Source organism: Lichenostomus cassidix, chromosome 3 (genome assembly GCF_008360975.1).
Source record: "Lichenostomus cassidix isolate B80296 chromosome 3, HeHo_3.0, whole genome shotgun sequence".
NCBI classification, from domain to species: domain Eukaryota; kingdom Metazoa; phylum Chordata; class Aves; order Passeriformes; family Meliphagidae; genus Lichenostomus; species Lichenostomus cassidix.
The window spans coordinates 2,492,989-2,510,927 of NC_139483.1; the positions used below are offsets into that span (position 1 = coordinate 2,492,989).

The 17,939-nt window shown below is 42.5% G+C and overlaps 1 protein-coding gene across 4 annotated transcripts in view; it reads left to right on the forward strand.

Moving 5' to 3' along the window:
• The window catches only part of SPTLC3 (serine palmitoyltransferase long chain base subunit 3), an 80,755-nt gene that overhangs the window by 47,145 nt on the left and 15,671 nt on the right, over window positions 1-17,939 (forward strand). For all 4 annotated transcript variants that reach the window (XM_085054028.1, XM_085054027.1, XM_085054029.1 and 1 more), the window contains 2 exons: window positions 9,268-9,373; window positions 16,403-16,622. In XM_085054028.1, the coding sequence (XP_084910154.1) occupies window positions 9,268-9,373; window positions 16,403-16,622 (326 nt within the window). The remainder of the gene's footprint in view (window positions 1-9,267; window positions 9,374-16,402; window positions 16,623-17,939) is intronic.

Genomic DNA, 17,939 nt, shown 5'->3' on the forward strand with positions numbered 1-17,939 from the left:
TGTTATTGTCATTGAAGCCCAGATAGTAGAAACGTACTTGCAAAAACATGCCTTTGTTTCCAGCAGGTTCAGTGAAACCAGAATTGCATTAACATGGCATTCCTTTGAAGAGGTTACTCTGAATTCTCAGGGATTTAATACCAAAGATGCAGATGGTTATACCAAGAGCATCATCCCAAATATTCTTTGAAGTAGAATTTTATTATAGAAATCACACATTAACTTTGCAATTGTATAGTTATCTTCCAAAATGCTCATGCTCTTTAACTTTTATTTAGTAAATGTTGTTACTGACAGAGATATTGGGACTGCCTTTGATGACAAGAGCTTGTTCTTTTCCCTTATTCCCCATTGCAATTCTCCTTTCCATCCTCACTGCTGCCACCAGGCAGTGATTGCAAGAGAGGTTTAGAAGCAAGAGAAGTGGTGAGGAATTAGAAGAGAGGTACCTTTCTTAATAGCTAATACAATACCTTCTCTTTATTAAGTGTTGTGTTCAGCCCCAAGGGGAGCTAAAATGAATTATGCATATGCTGTAGAAGGCCTAAGGATGAGTTGGAATGAAAAGCACACTATAATTATAATATAAGATGTTGTTACAATTAATATGTATTCATAATTTGGGCAAGAAGCAATTTCTGAGAATCATTCAAGAATTAAAGACCATCTGAACACGAATCTTTTTACAGAATTAATTATTTATAGATTAACCTTTAGCATCCCCTCGAGTTGGTTCACTTCCCCAAATCTGGATATACTAAGCATGGTTGTCATACCAGTCTTTTCTCAACTTTTCCTTACTTTTTCAAAACCTTATCCCATTCAATAAGGTTTACATCACATCTTGCAGAATGACCTCTTACTACCCAAATCTAAATGTTCTCAGCCTCTCCACCCACCTGTGGTGCATGCAGTCCAGCTGGCTTGTGTCACTTCCCACATAATTTCAAATAACATTCCAGTCTGAGGAGTGGATTACTCTCATCTGTGAAGACATCACCTGGAGCTGTCATGCTCACTTTAAGGAATTTGGTCTCTAACCATCCCTCAGTATTTCATTCCACTCCCCAGAATCTGATACCTAAACAGTTTCTGTTGCACTGATGATAAACTAAAGCTGATGCTCTTCTGAGTAATGGGTGAACCTAAAAATAATAGTGAGCTACCCAAACTGCACTAATCCAGCACTGGAAAATGCAGAGAGTTCCTTTAAGGATCTTGGCAAACCTCAGTGGCAGGCCATCCAAGCTGCTTTGGAAAAACTCATTGGTTTCTAGATTGGAGATTTTATTTGCCAAAGACAGTCTTATATGCCATTGCTGAGACATCACCTGAACTTATTTCCAAAATTAAACTATGGAAACTTCTGCAAATACTGTCAGGAATGAGTGACAGCTTTTGTTGTCACAATTTTGTAGTCTTGAGCCTAAGCTGCATTTAGAGAGCACTTCATGTGAAGGAGCTTCACGTGCTCATTCTTTCTCTTGGCCCACTGTAAGCCTCTCAGCTTATTTATTCTATGGTTAGAAAGTTCTGTCTTTTAATATTTCCTTAATCATACCCTTGAGTTACACATCACTAACAACTAAAATCACACATGCAGAGATGTATGTCTGTGCCTTTTGCTTAGGAGGAAATGGGATGTGTACTGGGGGAGATGGCAGTGAAAAGTGTAATCCAGCAGTCCTGCCTTTGCAGGATGCATGGTTTCACCCAAAATGAAGCAGACAGCCTTGTTCTCTCTGGATCCATCAGGGAGCAGTGTAGTGCAAGTCAGTGGAGTAAATTAACCAAGGACCAAAACTGTTAAGTAACCAAAACTTCCAGCTTGGGTTGGGAGGATTCTTTTCAGTTAGGCAGATGCTTGTTCTGGTAGATCAGAGCTGTGTTGCTTATGCTCCCAGATTCTTGCTAATGTGTGTGTATGTGACATACACAGGAATCCCCAAATTATCACTGTGCTAATGGTGTCAGTGTCCTGCTGAGGAACAGGGGAACTGAGCCATGCTCCATGTCGCAGTGTTTGATGTGAAAGCAAGGTTCCTTGGGCTGTATTGGCCCTGTGTATGAACAGAAAACTTTGAACTTTAAGTTGCTGCTTTAAGATCTTTAATAAGCATTAATTTTGCCATCAGGTAATAACGTGTTTTGCTTTGCTTTTGGAAACCCTCCCCTTTGTTCTACTCAAAAAAGGCAGTACCCTTCACCTCCTCTTTGCAATGACAGGGGGTGGATGGATGGATGGATGGATGGATGGATGGATGGATGGATGGATGTCACTTCATACACAAAAATCAATGACCCTTTAAAGAACCTGGCCCTTGGGCATCAGCTGGAGGATGTTACTGTGTCAAAGGCACGGCTGGGCCCTTTGAGGAGCAGTTGACACAATCCTCCAGCAAGGTGCAGAAACACTCATACTCCCTCTGTTTACCCTAAACTAAAGACAAAGGACGAGATGCCAGCTGGAACCACCACTAGTGCCTGAGATATGCTTTCTGTGCAGGAGAATCAAAGTAAATTCAAATCAGGCAGCAGATTTGGAAGTTCCCCTATGGCTTTTAAACCACCACTTGGGAAGTCAGACTTTATTCCATGCTCCCTGTTGCCTCCTGAAATGCTGTGTAATATGCTTGATAAGACTGCCTGGCATATATTTTCTTTGGCTTCCACATCCTTGGTTGCGTAGGTGTAGAAGAGACATTGGGAGAGGGTGAGGTGTGAATGTTTGATGCAGTTATTATAAATGGTTATCAAAACGAGGAGGAATAACTCTGTAGCAATTTAGTGAGGCAATGATAGATTTTCTGATCTAGCTGCTTCCTGAATATTACATCAAAACCACCTGCAAAGGTGTGTGCTTCACCCGGCTCTAACAAGCATATAATTCTCTCTCCTCTTTCCTTTGCCCTCTCTGTTATGGAAAAACTATTTGTCAAAGAAAAATTATACAAAACTTTGTTCGATGATAAAAATATTTCCCAGAAAAGAGAGTAAAAACATTTCATTTCAAACTTGCTATGAAGCACCTTTTTCTTTCAAAGGCTGTGCTATAGCTAATTCTGTAAAACTGTGTTAATTTATTTCAAAGCGTGAAATCTGTAACATTGGATTGATTTTTCATCTTTCAAAAGTAAATAATAACTTCTATTATTGATAGATAATTATTTCATTTGTAAGACAAGAAAGAATCTCTATTACCTTAATTATGTATCATGTAATTCTTATTCTTACAAAACTTAATGAAGTTCTATTTCAAGAAGTGAGTAGCTCTCTTAGACATTACACTTTCCATAAAAAACTTCAATAGTTTTTCTAGAACAGAAAAAATTCTTAGACCTCTATGCTTTTCCTAGGTGAAAAAAAAGGCATCTGGATGTCTTTCCTTTTTGACAAAAAACATTGCACAGGTGTACAAGAAGGTTTTCAAGCCTTAAGGTGAATAATAGAACAAAAATGTGCTGTGGACCTATAAGTCTGTTTTTATTTGGACATAGGAATGTGCCCTGCATCCTACCTGCCAGTGAACAATCCCTTCCTTGTAAACAGACGGGAATTTACAGACCTGGGCTGAGAGAAGTGGACAGGCACACACCTACAGATCATCTATATGAGAGAAATGTGAGAGAATATTCCATCCTAGGTCCATAACTAAAAACTGCTGAGCAGGGCCTTCCCTTCCTGTGGGCTCTCATTAGCACTGTGACCTGCCAAGGTCACACCAGTATTGGCACAGGGCTTTTGGCCTTTAAGGGAGTTTTTTTTGGCAGGCATTTGTGACTTTTTGTGGATGCAAGCAGCAGAGTTCAGCTCCCTGGAGCCCCTGTTCTGAGGAACAAGTCTAGGGGATTTTAATTTTTTTTTCAATTTTATTTTAGGGTCTAAGCAGTCCTAAATGTAAGCAGTAATGTTTTAGTGGTCTAAAATCATTCTGACCTGCCCATAAAGCACCTGCCTTTGTTTCCCCTGCTGTGGTGTGGATGTCATTCAGGTTACCATTTCCCCAGAGTGATTTGTTTGGGAAGACAGGAAAGAGCTGCATTGCTGCACTGGGAATGCAGGCAGCAGCACAGTCCAAAAACCAGTGTGCTGTGGGAGAAGGTGGGAGGCTAAAACATCTCCCCACCTCTGGGGCAGTAGTGGCCTGGCCTTGGTTAGTTGTGCCAGGAGCTGTCTGATGTTCCTTCACCCACCTTGGGCTCCAGGGAGTTTCTCCCACCTTCCCCAAGTGACAGGCATGGGGGTCCTTTGAATATGTGGGAGCTAAAGTCTGATGGTTTTAATTCCTGGCTCAGGGAGAGATTGACTTATCACCTTGGTGATTGACTTGATTGATTTATCACGTTGGTTTTTTGGCTTTTTTTAATTTCTAAGGCAATCTTTTAAGAATGCCATACATTTAAAAAGCCCTTTTTCAGGATCTCTGACCTTTATCTTGGTTAAATATTAGCCAAAATCCCTTGACCCTTCCAATAAAACATGAAAAGCAAAACCAAATATTTAACCATTTATCAGCCTGATTTTATCAGGGGGTTTCCTCTTACTGCAGTTCTGGGTCTTATACTGGTATCAGGTGCTCTCTCAGTGAACAGATGGGGTGTTACAGAATAATTACATCCAAGTGAGTTCTGTTCTTATCAGCCTGTAAAAAAAGTCACCATAGAAGGCTTAGGATTTGTTTAATATTTCTAATTCTACTACATTTTTCCCATATAGCAACAAGCAACTCAATTGCAGTCCCATTTTCAGTTTTGGATTTGCAATTGTGTGAACAGTCAGTGGGAAAGTTGTGACAAGGTACAGAAATCAGGACGTGGGGGGAAATTATTTCCAGTTCTCTTCATTGCAAGGGCACTTCACTGAGCAATCAGAACAAGTGATCCTACGAGGAGGGCAGGCAATTGCAAAACACAACCAAGCAACTTGGTTTGGTGAAAATCCAGCCTCTAATCTGGTGCTTGAATCCACATCTGAAATGGGAATCAGCTCCTCCTAGCTCCTCCTCATGCACCTTTTCAGTGTTGTGAAAGAAGTAGGGGATTTTTTAGTTTCTCACAGATCAAGTGGTTGATGACAAGTGTGTGATGCAGGTGTGAGCTGTCCAGGTTTCCATATAAAATATAGTTTTCAACTCGGACAACAAATGTGAATTTATGTTAATACAGCTCTGGCATTTCTCAGTCTACTCAGTCAAATTACTGCTTTGGGGTTCAGATGCAAGTGCTATGAGGACACCTTAAAGAGAAACCACAGCTACCTGGAGAAGTTGGAGTTAACACTGAAGGAGCTTCTAGGTGGCAGAAAGTCTTCACCCTTCGGTGCAAATATATTCTCTAGCTAAAAAGAATGATAGAAAAGGAAAAGTGAAAAACTAAGTACATCTAATCAAGTTGGCAAATAAAATACGGGGGAAATGAAAGAGATAAATAAACAGGTAAAAATTAGAAAGAGATCTCTTCGGTTGCAAAACCCAAAGAGTTTGTGGTGCCTTAGTACAGGACAGTTCCTTAATTTTTAAATTTTTTTCCCCAGTGTGTCGGTAGCCCTTGAATTTCAGCAGGGAGGGCAGCATTGTAGCTATTACAGAGCAGGATGAAAGTCACATTACCCACTAAGGTTTTGTGCTCCTGGAAGCCTCTGGCCACTATCAGAGACAAGATGATTGCCCAGATAGGTGGACTGCAGCCTAATGCACTGGGTGTGTTTCCCCTGTGACACATCCAGACGCTGCCACAGCGAGGAGACTGGTCCGGCCTGCTCCCTGCACGCTGCGTCTGCTGGGACACAGCCACGGCTGATCTGCCCGGTGGCAACAGCGAGCTTTCCTGAGCCAGATTGCTCTTTTCAGAGAGATCTGTATTTATTGAGGGCAGGTAGGGGAGTCTCAGGCTCTTCCTGTGGCTGCAGGGACCACCAGTGCCATGTTTCAAACAAAGATATTTGCGTGTAGCCACAGGATCTGCACGAACTTGATGAGAGAGCAAAAGGGGAGAAAGCGAAAATCAGAGTTCGAAGCGCAAAGGGAAAAGAAGAACGTGACAGGAGTAGTAGCAGCCTGTTTATTTTGATTAGGCAGGATTCAGCTGACATGACACAGGAGGTTTCCAGCCCACGCAGAGCAGTGGTGATGACATGCCCAGCACTGCAGCGTGAGGGTGAGAGGTGGAGACGCCGAGTCTCCCTGAGCGTGCTGTGCCGCCTCAGGAGCTTGCCGTGCCGCCTCAGGAGCCTGCCGTGCTGCCTCAGGAGCTTGCCGTGCCGCCTCAGGAGCCTGCCGTGCTCCCTCAGGAGCTTGCCGTGCCGCCTCAGGAGCCTGCCGTGTTCCCTCAGGAGCCTGCCGTGCCGCCTCAGGAGCCTGCCGTGCTCCCTCAGGAGCCTGCCGTGCTCCCTCAGGAGCCTGCCGTGCTCCCTCAAGAGCTTGCCGTGCTGCCTCAGGAGCCTGCCGTGCTCCCTCAGGAGCCTGCTGTCCCACCTGCACTGCAGGCAGCATGACACACTGCCTGCCCACGTCCAGACTCACTCCAGCCCACTGGCACTTTGTGTTCTTCATAGTTCTCTTGAAGTAACAATGAAAGGTCCCAGACAAGGGTTATGCAAGTCCACTGACCCAGTGATAGATCCACTGTCCCCTCTTAGGACATTTTATCCTCCATATGTAGATGATGTGTTATAAGGAGAAGGTGGAAAGTGAAACATGGATAGATTTGAGTGTGCTTTGACTAATTAATCAAGTCAAATTCATAACAGCACCTCCTGGGCTGCTGAGCAGTTGTTGGCCACTGCCACTGAGAACGCTGGGCTGATGATGGTCAAACAAGGAAGGACTGCTATTTTCCCTGTAACTGGTTATTCAAGATGGAATAACTCATCATCTTAATGTCCTAATGTCTCTCAATCTAACTATATTTAATGGGAAAATAATTTGATATCTGAAAGTCACCTGGGGTTGCATTGTTGTTTTACCTGCCATTCAGAATATCCCACTTCCTGAAAAGCCTGAGCACAAGCACATAGAGTACTTTGTCTTCACTTTGAGGAACAGAAGTGGCCTTTTATGGGGAAATATTAAAGGCTACAGATTTTTCTTCCTACCTATTTCTCCTTTCCAAATGAGGCACTAAAAGCACATAGGTGATAGGTCAGTTAAATTCATTTGCATCTGAACAAATTATGTGTTCACTATTACAGGCTTCAGAAAGAGTCACACATGCATATTTTTCAGAATGAGACATCAAAAAGAAAGCAAGATAGCCCTGATCCTGCAAACAGGCATGTTTCAACCTGTACTCCAACAGGACTATATTATGTGTAAAATGAGGGAAGTTCACCCCTCAGAGAGGTTCTCCCCAGTCTGTGGTCTCATGTTCAACAGTAGTGTGGACAGAGGACCTATTCACAGACAAGTATTTTTTGAAACAGAATTATATACATTTCCCTTCATATCTTTTCTTTTTCTTTTTCTTTTTCCATGTGAATGTGTGCTAAGACAACTGAAACTTCAAGCCATGCTTTTAGCTCAGAGGCAAAATGACTTTCCTGAAGTCTAGAGCCAATCTGGACTCACATGAAGACAGAACACTGAATTGAAAAACCCTGTGTGATTGAGAAGAGGGTTTCAAAGGTCCCAGGAGGATTTAGATGACACTGACATCAGTAGAAAATAATTCAGTGGAGAAAAGGGGGTGTCCAAATTTTATTGTGAGCTTTCTGTCATCCTGAGGGAGTCCTTTAAGAGGAGTTCTAAATATTATCTACTCGAAACAAAAGAGAACGTGAGGAAATGCTCAGCTTGGCTATAACTTTCCCTTACAAAGCACCAAAGAACTTTCATTTCCTTGATTGCCATCTAGTGGAAACTGGGCTGCCTGCATTGCATCATTCCCAGCAGCATTTCCACCTCGGAGCTCATCGGGCTGTGCAGGTGATTGCACCACTGAAATAAGGGGCAACTGATATTGATCATGTGTGGTTTGTGCTTTGTAAAGTACAGCAAGGACTTGCTAGGTCAGGTGCAGAGTGGCAGAGGTGTTGCTGAGAACTTTACCTTTCATCCACATCACTAAACGTTGCTAGGAAGAGGTGAGGGCTCAGGACAGGGAAGGGTTTGGGTCACAGCCTGGCCTTCTCTCAGGGCACAGGTTACTCGTGATGGGCAGTTAATGTGCAAATGGTCCCATTCCCCCGGGCAGAAACCAAACTATAGCTCAATATTAATATTCTTTGCTTGGAGCACGTTAGCTTTGTGCTGTTGTAGAAGGTTGTATCAACTGTGTTGGGTTGCTGAAGCAAATGGGGTAATATTGTGAAAAATACCATTGATTTTCCCAGCCCACAGTTTGAGCTGCTCTGTAGCGTTCCTTGGCGTATTATGAGACTCTGTAGGATGTTCTTGGAAATAATTTTGAAATGTCAATCCAGATTCCTGAGAAGTACCAGAGTAATTCATTTGGCAGTGTCTGGTATCGTTGGAGATACCAGAATGCTTGTGCACTGAGAGCCATATTTGGTCTGACCCTGATTTCTGTGGCGCTTTTTCTTGCTGCTTCCATGTTTTTCAAAATGGCTTTCCTTCAGGAATTTTATTAGATGACCCACCTTCAGCCCTTAAGAAAGCAGCTAAGGGTGCATAACATTGTTCCAGGCCTCTTTATAGAAGTCCCACCTGTGCCAAGCATTTAGGCACCAGATTATTGTATGCATGCTGAGTGCTTGTATCCACTTGTCTATTCCTCTCTCATCAGCAACGTTCCCCTTGCTTTCCTTCTTGAGAAGGACAAGACATTTCCTGCTGCCCTCCTGATGTGCTTGATGCAGCCTTGTCAAAACCTCTGCTGACACAATGCTTGTTTTTCATGAGCTTGTGATTGGAATGCAACCAAAAACTCACTACTGAAGCCTCGAGAAACTCTGAGTATCAACAACCCCTATAGAGAAGTGCTGGAAATTAGCCTCAGTACTTAAGTAAAGTGACTCCCTTTTGCCTTTAAATAAAAATGTATGCCAGAGATTTGTGGAAGTTTCCCAGATCAGGTGCATAACTGGAAGCTTTTTATAACCTTTTCGTCACTAGACTGCATTCACGCCAATTAAATGAATTGTAGGGTCTTGCCTACTAATAAAGGAAGTTTATCTCAAGGACACTTTTTTTTTTAATGTTGTGTTTTTTCTGTATAAGAAAAATAGCACCCAGGAGAAAAAGCAAAAGTTTCTTTAGAAAAATCTTTGTTAATGCTTTTCCTTCCTCCTTCTTCTTATTTTTAAATAAAGATATGCAGAGCCTTGAAAAATTGCTGAGGGATGCAATAATATATGGACAGCCTCGCACCCACAGAGCATGGAGAAAAATTATCATCCTCGTGGAGGGCATTTACAGGTATGTTTGTGTTTCAGAAAGATAAGTATTCTATCATTTCTGAGGACAGAATGATGAATTGAGTGGAGCAAACTTTGACTCTAGATATCTAGGGAAAATCTTAATGAGTGGAAGTTACAGTAACATTCTGTGATCTCATCAATATGTTGATTTCCATTATGTCAGCCTGAACCCTGGATGCTGTAGCTCCAATTAGATGCTGTACATTGTTCTGAATGTTGATTCAGCAAATCACAGCAGAGTGGGAGATGTGCTATGAGAGCAGGACAGATCAGCTGGTGTGTGTTGTGACAGATGTGGTAAAATTCATGGAGCTGTAGTGAGCAAGCTGAGCTTTCTAGAGTTGTTTGTTGTACATGGGCAGATCAAAAGACTACTACACAGAATTAATTAAGCTCTGCATGCCCAGTTCTTGCCCAGCTATTGGAATCTTAAATCTCAAGCTAAACTTAGGCTAGGTGATATCTTCACCTTTCTAGTAACTAGTGCTGTATCTAATAGACTCACACTTTAACCGGAAAATAATCAAAAGCCTGGCTTTCAAAGAATTATATAGTGGTATTTATGTAGCCCTAGTCCCTGGAGGAATTCAAATGAGGGAAGTGCCTTTGAGAATCCATCCAATAATACCAGCATCAATAATGCAGTGTAATTACAGAGCATCCCAGTCAGATAGCACAGTTCACTTGTGTGGTGCAGCTTACACCCAACCAGAAAGGGAAGCAGTCACTGCAGTTGGGCAGCACAGCAGTGGCACCAGCCAGGCTCACCATCCTGGGCTTCATCCTGGCAACTGCTCCAGTCTGGCAGTCTGGAGAAGGTCATTGGGAAGGCAGCCAGGGGGCCATGGAGGGGATGGGGGATGGATGGGAGATGGAGAAGGGAAAGGCAGGAAGGGCTGAAGAAGCAGGGGTTTGGACAGTAAGAGGGCTTGCAGGGATCTAGGCAAGGTGATGGCAGGAGATGGGGGAGCAGGACAAGGTAGTCTGGGGAGCAGCAACACCTGCCCCAACAAGAAGGGAACCAGAGCCACTCATTCACAGGACATGGCATGGTTTATAAAAGTGGCATTAAACTTTATGTGTAGGGATCATATCATGTGTTGCTGAAATACAGCCAGTCTGGATGGGCAGTCACTCCTGCCATTTTACTGCAAAATGCTGGCACAGCTGAACCAATTAGCTTTTCTTTGTAAGGAATCTTTTATAATCTCATGTCATCAAAGCTTCACAGTTGTCAGTGCTTTCTTTTTGGCTAACATTTTCCATCTGCCAAGAGAGCAAATCGGTCCTTATCTAAACACCTGTCACTCAGAGGTGAAGCAGGTCGGCAGCAGATCAGCTGATCCAAAGCAGGCTGAACATGTCCTTTCAACCAGGATAAACAGAGCCAAACTGCAAATAAACATCGCTTGGCACTACTAAAAGAAAGCTCAGATGTAAGGACTTTGATCATGCAGATATTAAGTGGACCACCAACATTTTACTGACAAATGTTCCTGTTGGTCACATGGCTGGCAGAAAAGGCTCCAGCTGCTGGGCTTTGTTCACTTTTAAATCCTTTACCCTGAATATTGACCACTAGGGAACAAGAAGGTAGACTGGTAACACAGAGGCATAGATCAGTGCAAGCAGTGGGACAAACCCTCTGTCAGCCATTGAACTATATTCACTTATAACTGTATTTCCAGATTTATGTTTGATGTAGAGTTTTCTTTTCCTCTAGTTTTGCAGTTCATTCTCAAATGAGATTTAGTTTTCTGAAATTCAAAGAACCTTCTGTTGGAATGCAAAATAAAAGCATAATAAACCTCCGAGTACCTACTAAAAAGGAACCATAAAGTTCCTTCAGCTCCATAAAGGCTAAGTGAGGCTAAGACCACTCATGCCATGAGTGTCTATGCTTCTGAAATGCATAAAGTAGAGGAAAAACAAAGCTCAGCTCTCCAATAGCTAAGAACATTTCATATGCAAAAAAAAAAAAAAGCTGGAGACGGACAGAGTAGAAATACTCTTACTCTTTTCATGTGCATGTTCTTTCCTTTCTTGGCCCAGGATTTTTGAAAGACTAAAACTTTCCAGCCCCATATTGGCTAATGTTAGTTTTCTTGATGGTTTGCCAAATGCCAAATGAGCATTCATCAAGAAGGTTTAAGAGGAGGTAGAGTGTAGTTAATATATTCTTCTTACAATAGTTAATAATGCTTTTTATTTTTTCCTTAAGTTATGCTTCAGGGACAGCTAATATAGAATTTTAATAACTTGGTCAGAGCCATTCTCCAAGTTAAAATATCTTGATTTGCAAGTTTGGCTTGGCAAATTTCTACAGAAATGCTTTTTCCAGAGATGTAAAAGAAAACACTAAGCTTTCCTCCTTTAAAAAAATACTTGCATGGGACACCATAGTCTTAGTATGGTGAAGTTTATGGTATGGAAAGAAATTTGCCTTCTGCTTCCATTAGGAGTATCTTAAAGTGTTTACACTGTGCATAAGCCTGGACTTACCAGCTGACAAAATCTGAAAAGGGTCATTGTTAACCAACAGGAGCATTTCTGGAAATCAGACTTGTGTTTGAAACCATAAACCACAGATTTTGCTTGGTTACAACTGAAGGCAGAATTGGCCCCTCGACTTGGGAAGCAGTCAAGCTACATGTCAAATAAATAGCAATAAGTATATGGGTTTTTTGCTTTTTAATGTCTCTATTATCTTAAAAAGAAAAAAATCATCAAAAGTAAATGTAACTACTAGTGACAGCTGGTTCTTAACTTGGACCAGCCTAGGAGCAAATATATTCCATTTGTGTTCCAAACTGAGGGAGACCATCTAGCCATCAATCTTGACTCCAAAAAGCTTGAACAAGTTTTGGCAGTGACCAGGGCACAAGTTAAACTGACTTGCTAAATCATATTTTTTATTATTTGAATTCCAGCTAATGTTTTCCTTGGCCCCTACCATTTCCAGTTCAGGATTAATCAGTTACTGTGTTCTTACATGGTTTGTGGGAGGCTTCTGCTCTCTTCCATGCATATTTACTTAGGAGTTTGATAGGCCAAGGCCCAGGGCAGGAGTTATGGAGCGTCAGAAACTGATCGAAACAGATTGGTTTTCATTTGTTTTTTCCCCGCTTTTAATTTAATTTGGGTATTTTCCCTTCTGGCTAAGAAAATAGCTCTGATCAGTTAGATATTGTTCAATGCCTTTTCATGTGCATTAGAAGTTCCTCGGGATTCAATGCCAACAGCATAGGAAATTTATCAGGGTTATTTTTTATTTCCTGGGATTACATGACTGGACTTCCGGAAATAAATGAGGTAACATTCAATGTCTTTGGCCAAGGACCAGCATTAAAGGTTAACATTTCTATCATTTCAGCGTTGAAATGGAGTTGTATTTGAGGGCAGAGTTGGAATATTTCCTTAAAATTATTGCTCTAAACTACAAAACAGAGCTTGTTGTATGAATGTACAAGGCTTGTTTTGAGAAAACAGTACCTAAAGTAACTGTTGAAGTGGAATGTATATATCTTGGGAGTAGCAGGCCAGGAAAGGAGGGATTTTCCCAATTATAAACTAGCCTGAAAGGGGAACAGATAAACTTTTCAAATGTTGAAAAGATAGTGGTACTCTAGAGCATGTTTAGAGATGCTGAGTGATGCAGTTATGAAGTAGATAACGGGTGGAATAACCTCTTTTCACAAGAAGTTTTAAAATAAACTGGGAAAAAACCATCTGTATCGTGTCAAGGGCAAGCCAGTGTTCCAAGTGAAGTGATCAGCACAAGCATACACCTCCTGCCTCTCAAAGCACCTGGGCCCACAGTTCATCATCTCCATCAGGAGGAATGTCAGTGGTTTGATTGGATCAAGTTTCCAGATTGAGTGTTCTCAAAACTTGGGATTCTCTCCTCACGTCTGGAGGCAGCTCAAACTGAGGATGTACTAACTCGATTTTTTGACTGTCCACCAAACAAGGGTGAGGGTCAGCTGCAATCTAGAAGCTTTCCATCCCTACCACCAAGCTAAGAATTTGTGCTACAAGATAGGATGTCAAACCACAGAATGAGAATGCCAGGCCTGAGCAGAGCCAGCTTTAGTTCATCTGCATCTGGGGGTTTTTACATGCCCTGTGCACTTGAGTAGATTGGAAACAGATCAATAGGTTTGTACACAATAGGGGTTTGTACACAAAGCTAAGTGGCACAGCCAGAGTGAGACAGAACCATTAGAGTTCACTTCTGGCTCTGGTTTAAGCTCACTTGACATCAACATTTACTGAAGGATTTGGTAAACTTTCCATTTGGGCTACCCAAGGGGGTTGTGTGAAGTGAGCTTTGTCTTGGAGCAATTCTATCCAGAGTGGTGTGTGTATTACTGACCATCTCCCAGTGTCAAAAGAGAGACCAAAACCAGAGCAGGTAGCAGCTCTCCTCTCTGCCATCAGGATGGCTGAGACCTGTGTGAGTGGCAGCACAGAATATGGACATGACTCCAGCAGCGCTTTATCTATTCCATGGACACTTCAAGGCCATGTTGGGCCACCTCTCTCTACTATTAAAACATTTGTTACTGCTTTCAAGAGCAGTAAATCAAAACTGGGACTGAGTGCAAGTGCCTTGTTTTCCTAAACAGCCTAGAGTTCCAAGAGAAATCTTCTTACTCATATGAGTAAGAAAAATTTTCATTAAATCTTCTAAATGGTTAAATCTTGCATCAGCCATGTACCAGCTCTGTGTATTCTGGGATCCAGCACAACTTTACTTCCATTACACAAATATGCAGCATTTTTAATTTGCCATTTTTACTCCTGTCTTTTTGAAGTTGAATGCTGCCTCTCCTGCTCGAATCTCCATGAGCCACCAAGCCTGGTGATGTCCATATAAATGTGGAAAAACTGTTATTGTCCTTCTCTGCCTAGCTGGTGTGGCCAAGCATTGCTGGAAGGTGGAGGGTGAGATGGCACTTTGCTTCCCTGTGCAGAGGAGCTGCTTGGCTCTCCCTGCAGACCCAGCAGACACAGCTGAGAGCTGCCAAGCCCAGCATGTAGGACACTGCATGTCCAAGCACACCCAGCAGCTCAGTGTCATTTTAGCTGACTAATGCTTTGACTCTGGGCTGTGTGAGGACTGTGGGATCTGCCCTTGTATTCACTAGGAAAATAGCTGTGGTGGTTCAAGTTGCTTGTCCCCCAGCTGCCAAGTGCCATTTGGGAAAAGTGACAAAGCCCAGCCCTCAGGAGCTTGCAGGACAAGCCCACCCTTCTTTGCTGCAAGGGCCGTGGTGCCAACATACAGTCCCACAGCTGTCTCTTTTAGGGCTGGGCAAGACAGAAGGGCAAGATTTGCCAGCAGTCACCAACAGCCAAAAATATGCCTCCAGGCACACACAGCCAGGCTCTCTGAACCTCCCAGTGTGAGCAGCACAGACAACCCTTGTCCATGGCTACTCCCCTGTGCTGTTACACAAATGGAGACTTGCCTGCAGGCAGGTCTCCTTCAAAACTGGAGACCAAACAGTTTCCAAGCTTACTCAGAGAATGCAGGATGAAGGACTAAACTTGGCAAAAATTTCCCGAGTGCTGAAAGCACATCCTGCTCCTTTTGTGATGCCAAACTTCCAGCTGCACAGTGCAAGCAGAGTGGCAACAAAGCAGCCTGTGAAAGCCACTGGTGCAAGATCTAAAAATTTCCAAGACACCGTTGATTGCATTGCTCTTTTGTACTTGCTGTTTGGGACCAAACTCCATGTTTCCACTCACCTGAAACTCGTTGCATTTGCAAGTGGATACACCTTAGCCATGGGCCTTAACCACAGAGCCCTGCTTTTCCTGGCACGTGGCACACAGGTTTTGTGTTTGATAGGAAGTGTTTAAAGACCTGCTTGCTAGAGCTAGTGGAAGAGAACACACAACTCCTTATGAAATGAGCATCTGAGCATGTCCAAGCATAGCTATAGTCATCTCACAAAGGTTTTCAAGACTCAAGTCTTCACGGCAATACTGTGGATGTGTCGTATTGATGGGATCAGAGAACATTTCTTATTCATTTCCCTGGGCTTTCATTTTGCTGGACACCTTCTCTGTGTCTTCTCATTTACTGACATGACTGCCAACAATGCAAAAGATCTACCATCTTTTCTCATTTCTATAAATCTCAATTCACCATTAATCACAGAATCATGGAATAGTTTGGGTTGGAAGGGACGTGAAAGCTCATCTTATTCCAACCCCCACCCGTGGGCAGGAACACCTTCCACCAGACCAGGCTGCTCAGAGCCCCATCCAACCTGGCCTAGAACTCTGCCAGGTATGGGACATCCACAGCTTCTCTGGGCAACCTGTGCCAGTTCAGAATATTTTCTTTTTCTGCATGGCTGAAAGAAAATGAAAAGGAATGGAAACTTTTTTCCTTTTGATTACTAGGTAGCGGGCAAGATTTCCTAAAAAGTACATATCGAGAGCAAAAATTGGCAAGGCTGGATTTCAGCTGCCTGTTTTAATCCCTGATTCTCTGAAGACTGGGATTGCTTAGAGTTTATGGCACCAGCTGTGGGTTTCACATGGCCCATCTCCTGTGTATGTTGGACCCAACTCCTCTGCACCAGATGAATTTGCTCCAGAGCTGGTATGCCCAAATCTTGCCACAGTAGCTGATGATGAAGTAAGCAAGGAGCAGACTGAATTACAGCAGTTATTTATAATATTTGTTTTGTAGAGATGAACTGTAATGTGCTGCTTTGGGTAAGTATCTCCCCCTTGCTTTACAACTTGCCTTCTCTCCTCTGGCATGTCAACAATTTACAAAGGTTCAAAGACTTTTTGACTGGTTTTGATTGTTTGAATTCTAAAACCGCTTGACTGTTTTATACTCACCTGCAAGTGGGAAAGTGTTACGAGTTTTCTTTGACTTGTAAGTAAAAACTGAGATTCCGCAAGAACTTTGGTGGAATAAGGCAACTAATGACTATATTTTCTGCCGGTGTGGGAAAGAGTGAAGGGCTTGTTGCTCATCCCTGGTTGTCTCCATGTGCAGCATGGAAGGATCCATCGTGCGCCTGCCAGAGATCGTCTCCTTGAAGAAGAAATACAAAGCCTACCTCTACTTGGACGAAGCTCACAGCATCGGTGCCGTGGGAGCAACGGGCCGAGGAGTTGTGGAATACTTCGGGATGAGTCCCGACGATGTTGACGTGTTAATGGGAACGTTCACAAAGAGCTTTGGAGCAGCTGGAGGATACATAGCTGGCAAAAAGGTAAAAGGAAATCACATGCAATTTCACATCAAGCCTTTGTATAATGTGTGATATATTTCAGTATTTTTTTGCATGGACTGCCTAACATGACCACTATTCTAAAGTTAGCATCATTTTTGCCTGGATCTCAAATGCACATCAAACAGTCAGACTTCTTATTTTTGTCTCGTATTCATATTATGTAATTTGCTTGAGTTGGATTATTTCTGTGCCACCCTGATGATTGTTGTTTGTCTTGGAAATGTTTGGACATGTTGTGGTTGGCTAAATATACTTCCCTACTTTAATTTGCATGTAGATTGCTTATTACTTTCTTTCGCATTTGTAAACAGTGTGTGGAGCAATACTGAAAGATTAAAACCACAGCTTCATCCACTGATAATAAAATTCCTAAAGAGTTGTGGATTGACACAGTTGCATTTTTTAGGAGAATGGAGAAAGAGGTTACTGGGGGCCTTTTGCAATAGTAAATTCTGTGTCCTCAGTTGCTCCGCATACATTAACAAAACAATCTCTTGCCAACAACAGATGTCAACAGAAAGTAGAGCTGAGCTTGCTTTAACTGGGGGTGTAGAAGAGAAAGCATAATCAGCACCATTGTGAAATGTCATTGGTTTTGTTGTTTGACAGAGAGATCAAATGGTTGCTGATTATTTGCTCTTTTCATACCCAGCTGAATGTATTTTTTAAGCAGTCTGCTGAATGAGTGGGAAGCCTGTTTAGACAGCCCATATGGTTGTTGTCAGGATAACATTAATAAGGGAGCCTTACAGTAGAATAGAAGGGCTATAAGAAAGTATAAACTGTGTATTTCTTACTGTCTCTTTTGGGTTTGCCCCTGGAGATCTTAAAACCAAGTGTCATAATACATCAAGAGTCAATTTGCTTTGTTTCCTTGGCTTCCTGAATTTGTATCTGTGCATTTATTCCTTACCCAAGACAATGTGGCTAATGTAAAGTATAGAAAGATTAGACCTGTGAAAAGTAGTCTGATGTAATTTCTCCCCTAATCCTTGGAAGTTTTTTAAGGTAAAAACAGGTCGCTCTTTTCATGCCTGTGTGTATCACTAAGCTTTGCCTCAGGCTTCTCAGCCTTGGAAGGTTGCTCACCCATTCACCCATTTACATTCATTTCTGCAGCCAAAAACTCCCAGTGGCTCTGTTTTTTCTGCATCAGCTGGAGCCCAGAAGCCTTCTTGGCTTTTGACCTAACCCTTAGGAATACAATTGCAATAAAGCTATGCATAACCTGTGTAAGGCTGGGTAAATCTTTATCCTCAGCACTGGAGTTACTGCATAGACTCATACAGTGTTTTG